The following is a 10270-nucleotide window of genomic DNA, read 5'->3' on the forward strand; positions in this document are numbered from 1 at the left end:
TAAACATTGGGATTCATGTGTCCATTCAAATCAGTATTTTTGTGTCCTTTGGGGAAGTACCTAGTAGTGCAGTTGCTGGATTGTAGGGTAGTTCTATTTTTACCTTTTTGAGGAAACTCCATACTGTTTCCAGAGTAGCTGCACCAGTTTGCATTATGGGTGTCTCTTCAGAATAGTTATCAGGGTATTTTCTCTTTATTTTGAAATTAATGTCCAAAAATTAAAGCCATAACTCAAAATATATTTTAAGGAAAAAATATATGTAAACAAGTGATAACAATGGTTCTCCATAAGTGGAACAGTAATTAAAAGATGTTCAATAGATTTTGCATATTTTTGCCAAGAAAATAATTATTAGAGCTATTATTCAAATGGTGTCATCTCCTATTGTGATTCAGTTAATAAACAATAAGTATTCTTTTAAAAATCATGTATATGCACTAAAGCAATTTTTCTGACATTGGGTTTTTATCTGGTTAGAATAACACATTACTATAATTTCTCTCCACAGACATACAAACTTCCTCATAAAAGTTTTAATGAATTGATCAGTGCCAAATCACACATAATTTGAATGAAAAGAATGGTTAAATTCATAAATAGTTCCATGACCTACAACAGTAACTGTTTAAAGTGAATTCTTGAACAGTAAGAATTGTCTTACTTCAATCCTGTTTTCCCCAAAAGCAAAGCGAACTATTTTTTGATAAGAGAGAAATTTACAAAGACCCAGTATTTCTGGTACTCATAAGATGAACATCTTCCCTTTGATTGAGTTGCTTATACATAAAACAGAGACAATATGTATCTCAGCTGTTAATGTTTTAGGACAGGGACCTGCCAAATTAACCTTTGTGTCTTCAGTTTATAATCAAGAATGAATGAGTTAATGAAGAGATAAAAGAATAGATAACAATTATTTTTAAATTAAGGGTAAAGTCCAATTTTTTTTTTAAAGATTTTATTTATCTATCTGACAGAGAGAGATCCCAAGTAGGCAGAGAGGCAGACAGAGAGAGTGGGAGGGAAGCAGGCTCCCCGCCGAGCAGAGAGTCTGAGTCGGGAATTGATCCCAGAACCCAGAGATCATGCCCGGAGCCAAAGGCAGCGGCTCAACCCACTGAGCCACCCAGGCGCCCAAAGTTCAAATTTTTATGTTGGGAGGAGTTAACTCTAGCCAGTGTTATAATGTTACCCATACAACTTAACATCATTTAGTTTTTTCAGCTCTAACATCAGACTTGTAGATCAGTAATAATTTTTTTTGATGTACCAACTATTCCTCCAGATTATCCATATTTCAGGTGATACATGGCAAAATAAGTATAAATTCTTCCAAGTCATTTGCAAGCTGAGAACTATTACTTAAGTGAGCAGTAACATTTGAGGAAGGCTTTTACAAACATTCATCCTTACTGAGAATTGCGTGTAGTGTTTTCCTAGTCATTATACATTCATGTATCTCATCTATAAACTGATCACCTCAAACACAATATCTGGTAGGATAGTATATTATCTTTTGTTCTTTTTGAATTGCTTTTGGGTTTTGTTAGTACTTTTATCTCTAAACTGTAATCTCTAGAAAGGTATGAATTGTCCAATTTTTAAAATAACCTCCAAAACTCTGACCATAATACTACATTGGATTAGATATGATTTTTCTATAGAATTTTTGGAGGGTAGGTACTTCATTGCTTGTATTTAGAAATTTTAAAAGAAGTAACTGTACAATTCCCTTAAAGTCTCCAAGATTTTAAGTGAATCTTCCTACTGTTTTAATTTATTCTTGAATGCCTCATTTGGGACATACCATTAAATTCAGAATTAGCATAGACATGCACGGTACCAACATTATGAGTTATAGACTATTGAAGGTTTTATGAACCTTCAGAGCTGTAGAACAGATATTTCTTGTAACATTATAGTATCCTTTGATAAGCTTAAAGGTCTTTATTCATTAAAAATGTGAACAATCATTCTACAATTGAAACTTTATTTTTGTTTTAATTTTTTATTTTTTATAAACATATATTTTTATCCCCAGGGGTACAGGTCTGTGAATCACCAGGTTTACACACTTCACAGCACTCACCAAAGCACATACCCTCCCCAATGTCCATAATCCCACCCCCTTCTCCCAACCCCCCTCCCCCCAGCAACCCTCAGTTTGTTTTGTGAGATTAAGAGTCACTTATGGTTTATCTCCCTCTATCCAAAATAGTAGGAAGATTTCATTAAGTAAGAATTTGTCTTATTTTTTATTAGCTGTAAAATGTATTTGGTTTTACAAACAGACAAGCTTGTTTCATAGGTACTTGATTTCTTGCTATTACATACATACATAGCCTACTACATAAAAAGCAATTACATATTTACTAGCAACATAAAGCCCCATCTATAGCTGAAAAAGTCAACTACTTAAAATTTATCAACTTAGAATTGTGTTTCTTTATGCAAGCAAATTACTTTCTCTATGTATTTTTTGACAGGAAGAAGCACTGCATGGTTTTCGAGTGAGTGATTACTTTGAATACATGGAGACTTTGGAACAAAACTACCGAACAGTAGTGCTGAGAGACATGCGGAACATTAGAGTGCAGAGCACATAGATGGTGGAGCGCATGGTTTAATGTCATGTTTTATTTATTTGTAAAGAAAACAGGGGGACTTGATTGTCTTCTGTGTCTAAAATAATATATGCTTTGTGAATACACATATTGTGAATCAATACTGGGACTCTTTCAATATAATAATATATATTTGATTAGGAGTTAGCTCAATTTGTGACATGAAGTAAATTTATTTTTGTTAAGTTCATTGTTTTCTTAGGCTGTTTTAGAATCAGATCTAATTTACTTATAGTTCTTTATGTTTAAGAGCTGGTCCCAACTGACATCTCTTTCTTTACCAGAAGATTAAAATATTTTTTTCTAAATGAGTTTTGAAAGAAGCATCAACATTATAAATAATTGTTTGACTAGCCAGAGAGAGAGTCCATATGAACAAGGAAGACATTTATTTTCTTCATCTTTTGTCTGCACCTATAAAGGAAATAGACAAGGCCACAATTACTAATTTTACATGTGGTGAAAATAAATTATATTTATCATAGCAAATACTAAGAAAACTATTGTTCTCAGACATAATTGTTTTTCTAGGAATTGTTTTTGATACCTATATCAACTTACAATTTTTCATGTTGAAGTGTAGGCTCTACATGGTTCATTTAGAAGATAGATTAGTTATTTCATACTGATAAGCATTTGACTTTGTGTTTGTTATGCATTTTTCTTAGTGATAAATTTTATTTGTACTGAACTTAACATTAAGGAGAATAACTTCTAAATTATTTTAAATGAGTAACACAATGTTTTACTTAAATAGAAGGCTTTGCTCCAGTGAGATTAATACAATTTGCTAAAGTCTGTTTTCTTATAACTGTCACATTTAATATGTGAAAAATAATACATAAAAATATTTTTCAGTTAGCAATTTTAACAAATTTTTTTAACTTATGGGTGGTAGTCATTTTGTATGCATTACTTATATTTAAATATAAATCAACCAATAAAACCATTTTGAAGCCTTTTTTTCTAAAACCAAAAATAGCTCATCCACAAACTCATTTTTCCTTTCAGTATCATGAAACAACTGGCACCATAGAGTTTTCAGCTGTGTGATATTTAGGCTATTGTAATATCAACCTTCCAAAATTGGGTTTTATGCTGTTAATGCTAACAGTAGCTGCTCAGTAATGGTGTTCGTAAAGGGCATTGAAACAGTTGAGAAAAGAAAATTGAGCAAGTTAATTTGACATATTGCTCCCTTTAGCTCTGGTTGATAGGAGTTAAGTAAGAGAGTCCTAGGTTACTCAAAATACCAAGCTTTTGTCTACTTTCAAACTTAATTTTGGAAAGCTGTAATACATGTTTATGGTTTCATTTCTTCCATTCTGTTCCTGAGTTACTGTTATTGATACTAAGAAATTGCAGCATTATTTCCTTTTAAAAGCTCTTACATGGTAATTGGAAATATAGATGGAAAAGGAACTATCTTAGTTTTATATTATTCATTGGTGATTTTGATTGGAAACTGAAGTAAGATCTAGATAATAACAGTTACATTTTGGAAAAGTGAATTCAGCTGAAGCCAGAAGGCATTTGTGTTCATTTGTTAAATAAATGTCTTTATGAACAATGACCTAGCAATTTGGTGAAATAAAATGTAAAATATTGTTGTTTATGTAGCTAACATTGTAAATTATTTTTGTACCTATTATTCTAAGAATACTATTTAGAATAGAAATAAACACAACTCTGCCTTGACTTTCAGTTTTGTTTTTAATTATTTAAAGTATAAGTCCTTAGGACAGACTTTATTTCTGTTTTGTGAACGGATACCTCATACATTTTACAGGATTCATTATGAGAAACTATATTTTATGATAACAGTGCAAACAAATGTGAAAACAGTATAAACAAAAGGGAAAATGTAAGCACTCGTATATAAATCTTTGAATACCTGTTTTCAGAATTTCATCTCTGTAGTTATGCCTCCTCAGAATTTCATCTCTGTAGTTATGCCTCCTCATAATGCATAGGCATCTAAGGATTCTGTGAAGGTAAAGTAAATCTCAGAAATTAATCTAACTTTAATAGAATTCTAACTAAATCTATGATTATTAAATTATGGCATGTTCTAGTTTGATTTTCCAATTCAAGATGTTAAAGAAATTTCTTTGGTTGTTCATTAAACAGACATGTTTTGAGGGTTGCACATATAATATTTTTAATATCCAGGATAGGAAAAATAACAGCACTTAATAGCACTACTACTCACAGAGTTCACAGTCCTCATGGGGAGATGAATAATTTTAAACTGTGAAAACGTAGTCTTAAAGATGACAAGAATTTATCTCTGGATGTGGTGGCTTTGATGAGAACAGTTTTGATGGAGTAGTGAAGTTTGTTTGGAGCAGGGTTAATTGATGCTGAGAGGAAAGATTGGAGACCCATCCTTCTAGGAGCATTGCTGAACAGGGAAAGAGAATATGGGTGGTAACTAGAGGAGGCGTGGGGTCAAAAGATTTTTTAAGATGGAGAATGGAAACATGTTTATATGTGAGTGGAAATGATGCAGTAAGGAAAGGAAAACCCACTGAAGAAAAAAATGGTGGAGTGAATGTCATGAGACTCATCACCGTAGGAGTGAAAACTGCAACAGCCATTTTGGAAGTTTGGGTTTTGTTTTGTTTTTTCTTTTTCAAATTAAGTTAAACGCACACTTCACTGTGTGACTCAGCAATATTCTTTGTAAGCATTTCCCCTAAAGAAATGAAAGATATCTCCATACAGAGGCAGGCATGAATAATACAGCTTTATTCATCATAGTCCCAAAATGGAAACAACCCAACTGGTGAATAGATAAACAAATGTAGTTCATTCCATAAAATGGAATACATCTCAGCATTAAAAATTACCACCTACTGATGCACACAAAAGTGTACATAGGATTTCATTTACATGATGTTCTAAAAAAAGTTATATCTATGTGACAGAAGGTTACTGATTTCCAGGGCCTAGACTGGGGTTGGGTGTGAAGAAAAGGGATTTACTACATAGAGGCAGAGGGGACATCTATGTCATAATTGTAATTATGGCTACATGACTATATTTTTAAAAGTACTTTGAATTGTGTGCTTAAAATGAGTGTATTTTAAGTTTTGCCTCAATAAAGCTGATTATCAAAAGATAAATACTGCAAAGAAAAATTGATAAATCTATTGTAATGGAAGTGTCTCAACATCAGCAATTATGTTAGCTGTAGGTTACTTGTGGATACCTTAAACAAGTTGAGGAAAATCCTTTCTATTTCTATTTTGGTGAGAGTTTCAGGAATAGAATTTGGAAATGATTTTATCGAATACTTTATGTGAAAGTAATCTTTACATGAGTTTCATTTTTATTTGGTCTGTTGATATGGTAACTTCCCAAATATTCCTAATACCAAACAAATCATGCATTCCTAAGATTAATTCTAATTGGTCATAATATATTATCATTTTTACATATTGTCAGACTTGATTTGTTAAAATTTTATTAGGGATTTTTATGTTCATAAGGGATATTGGTCTGTATTCTTTTTCTGATTTTGGTATCATGATAATGCTGGCTTCATAAAATGAGAAGTGTTCATCTGTTTTCTAGAAGTTTATATGAAATGGTATTATAGTCTAGAAGTTTGTATAAAAGGTATTATATATTTTCCTTCAATGTTTGATAGAATTTCCCAGAGAAGCCTGGAATTTTCTTTGTGATAAGATTAAAAAAAATTTTTAATTTCTTTTCAGTGTTCCAGAATCAATTGTTAATGTACCACCTCCAGTGTTCCATGCAGTATGTGCCCTCCATAATACCCACCACCAGGCTCACCCAACCCCCTACTACCCTTCCCTCCAAAACCCTCAGTTTGTTTCTCAGAGTCCACAGTCTCTTGTGGTTTGTCTCCCCTTCCAATTTCCCCCAACTTACTTCTCCTTTCCATCTCCCCGTGTCCTCTGTGTTATTCTTTATGCTCCACAGGTAAGTGAAACCATATGATAATTGACTCTCTCTGCTTGACTTATTTCACTCAGCATGATCTCTTCCAGTCCCATCCATGTTGATACAAAAGTTGGGTATTCATCCTTTCTGATGGAGGCATAATACTCCATAGTATATATGGACCACAGCTTCCTTATCCATTCGTCCATTGAAAGGGCATTTTGGTTCTTTCCATAGTTTGGTGACTGTGGCCATTGCTGCTATGAACAATGGGGTAGAGATGGCCCTTCTTTTCACTACATCTGTATCTGTATCTTTGGGAATACCCAGTAGTGCAATTGCAGGGTCATAGGGAAGCTCTATTTTTAATTTCTTAAGGGATCTTCACACTGTTTTCCAAAGTGGCTGCACCAACTTACATTTTGATAAGATTTTTTTACAAAAGAAAATTAATTTCTCTCATAGATACATGGCTATTCAAAATATTTATACTTAAGTGAACTTTGGTAATTTATTTTAAGGAATTTCTCCATTTTATCAAACTGCCAAATTTATGGGCGCTGAGTTGTTCATAATATTTGTTACATTTTTAATATGTGTATAATTTGTGATGATGTCACTGCTCTCAGTTTTGGTAATGTTCATTTGCATCTTACTTTTTTCATGATCTGTCTGGCTAGAAGTTTATAAATGTTCTCAAAGAACTAGCTTTTAGTTTCAACAATTTCTCTTTTTCTGTTTTCCGTTCCACTGATTTCCACTCAGAACTTTATTATCCTTCTATTTTCTTTCAGTTTCATTTGCTCATATTTATCTAGTTTCTTAAAGTCATTAATTTGAGATCCTTCTTTTCTAGTATGGCTGGTTAGTGCTTTGAAATTCCCAGTAAGTACTGCCTTAGTTGCATCCACAAATTTTGATTTGTTGCTTACACATTTTCTATAGTTGGAAATACTTTATATTTTACCTTTTGGTTTTGTTTGATACATGGGTTATTTAGAGACGTGTAATTTAGTTTCCACGTATTTTGGGATTTTTCCAGGTATACAGTTGAACAACACAGATTTAAACTGTGTAGGTTCATTTATAGTTTGGTTTTGTTTTTACAGTGCAGTTTGTAGATGTATTTTCTCTTCCTTATGACTTAATATTTTTACATCTAGCTTAGTTTAAGAATATATAGTACATAAAATATACAAAATATATGTATTAATTGACTATTATCAGTAAGGTTTCCAGTAAACAGAAGGCTATTGGTAGTCACATTTTTGAGCAAATCAAAAGTTATATGTGAATCTTCCACTATGGGGAGTGGGAGTGTTCCTAAACACTCTTGTTCAATGGTCAACTCTATTTCTGCTACTGATTTCTAGTTTAATTTCATTGTGGCTAGAACATTCTTTATGTTAATCTTTTAAAAATTTATTAAAATGTATTTTATGTTCCAGATTATCTGCCCATAAATGCTTTTCATGTAACTTAAAAGAAATGTATATTTTGCTGTTTTTGTGTGGAGTGGTCTGTAAATCTCAGATCAAATTATTTGATATTGTTTGTCTTGTGTATCTTTACTGACCTTTCTGGCTACTTGTTTTAGCTATTGTGAGAATAATGTTGAAATTAACTATAATTGTGGATTTTCTGTTCCTCCTTTCAGTTCAGTTTTTTCCTTCATGCATTTTGAAGGTCCATTATTAGGTGTATAAATTTTTGACTGTTATATACTTTTGATGAATTAACTGTTTTATCCTTGTGAAATAACTGTGTTTATCCCAGTAATACTTTTTTCCTCTGAAGTCTGAATTTAGTATCTAATATTTAATAGTCTTCTGAATTTAATATTCATATGCCTATTCCGAGGTTTTGTTGTTTAGGATTTGGGTGATCTTTCTCCATTTTTTACTTTACCCTTAAGTATTTTTATATTTAAAGTGATTTTATTGTAGGCAGCATAGTGGGTCTAACTCCCTTTCCCCAATCTTAGCAAATCATGCCTTCTTGTTTAGGCCATCGTTTACCTTGTAAACCTTGTACACCTTTACAGTGTAGCCCTTGTTTAGACCATTTACATTTCATGTAATTATTGATATGTTTGGGTTTACATTTTATATTTGCATTTATCATCTTGTTTGTTTTCTATTTGTTTCAACTGTTTTTATTTCCCCCTTTTTTTCCTGTCTTCTTTTGGATTAATTGATTGTTTTAGTTGATTTCCATATTATGCCCTTCATTGGTTTATTGGATGTATTTCTTTCTTTAAATTAGTGAATCTTTCAGGTTTATGTTACACATCTTTAATTATACAAAGTCTACCTTCAAATAGTATTTTAATTATTTAATAGTCTTCTGAATTTAATATTCATATGCCTATTCCAAGGCATTCTTTAGTATAAGAACCTTATAACCAATAAACTCCAAAACTTTACTGGGTCACTCTAATCCAAAGCATTCTCTCATTTCTCTTAAATTATAAAAGGTTCCTTAACTATCCTCTTGTAAATAATTATATAGCCTTACATGCCATTTCTTATATTATTATTTTGAATTTTTTTCACTCTCATTATTTAATGCTGGCATTATTATTCAACAAATGGATCAGTAGCAAATACTTTTCTTTGGGAATGTCATCTCCCCAAAATTAAGTATATATTTCAAAAGGACACAGGCAAAGGTTATTCTCATCTCCCAGAAATTCTAGCCCAGTGCCAGGCATAGAGCAGAATATCAGATAATTTGCTGAACAAAATATCAAAGTTGTTTTGAATTATTATAATAATACGGAAGGAACACAGTTTGAAACCTTAGACCTTGTTTTCCTCTCCACTCCTTTAATAGGTAAATCAGGGAGGAAACAACTTGTGTTCTTGTTACAAGTAATGTTGTCTGCTTGTTGTTTATTGTGGAATGTATTTTTAATAAAAATAATAGTTTTTAAAATTCTCTTTAGCAACAATTATACCAAAAATATATGTGTGTTTTCCTTCTGTGTGTGTGTATACGCATGTGTGAGTGGTTTATGGCATATGGGTATTATTTTGGCTATAACACACATCTGATAGGCTTGTGTGACCTAACTCAGCAATCTAACATTATTTGGAAATACCTTTTTAAAATATACTATGTGTGCTTATCTCTTATTTAAAAAAAAGGACAGATACATTTGGAGTTTGAATCTGTATAACCAGGTAGAGGGTCAAGTATCCTAAATAATGTAGCGAAGGCAGAAGACTTGAACATCTCATGTGTCAAGATCTCTCTTAGCACAATGATGCTAAATATTTCTAAATTTGTTCTTGCTAAACCTGTCCTTAACAATTCCTATTTTATATATGATGGTTTAGACATAGCCAACAAACTACAGCCTCTTTCTGTAAAGTTTTACTGAACACTGTTTGTTTATGTATTACCTGTTGCTCTTTTATAATGGCAGCATTGAAGAGTTGTGACAGTATGTGTGGCCTGTAAAACTAAAATATTTACTATCTAGTCTTTTAGTTTTTTTTCCAGCTCTGGTTTAGAGTAATGATTACATGTAAAAATCCAAATCCACTCTGGGATATACTTTTTAGAAATACAGAAGATGCTAGAAGACATGTAATCCAAAAATCTTTATTTCACCAATGAAGCTATGACTCAGAAAGTAAAGAAGGGGGTACCAAGATTATATAGAGGAAAAATATAATGCAGTAGATAAAACTGGGAGCTCAGGAGACAGACTGCCTGAATTT

At 32.0% G+C, this 10270-nt stretch overlaps 1 protein-coding gene across 5 annotated transcripts in view; it reads left to right on the forward strand.

The window, feature by feature from the left end:
- The window catches only part of TBC1D32 (TBC1 domain family member 32), a 248840-nt gene extending 244515 nt beyond the window's left edge, over positions 1-4325 (forward strand). For all 5 annotated transcript variants that reach the window (XM_059177703.1, XM_059177706.1, XM_059177704.1 and 2 more), the window contains one exon: positions 2490-4325. In XM_059177703.1, the coding sequence (XP_059033686.1) occupies positions 2490-2609 (120 nt within the window). In that variant the 3' untranslated portion in view covers positions 2610-4325. The remainder of the gene's footprint in view (positions 1-2489) is intronic.
- The last annotated feature ends 5945 nt before the right edge of the window (positions 4326-10270 follow it).

Source organism: Mustela lutreola, chromosome 6 (assembly GCF_030435805.1).
Source record: "Mustela lutreola isolate mMusLut2 chromosome 6, mMusLut2.pri, whole genome shotgun sequence".
Classification (NCBI taxonomy): Eukaryota; Metazoa; Chordata; class Mammalia; order Carnivora; family Mustelidae; genus Mustela; species Mustela lutreola.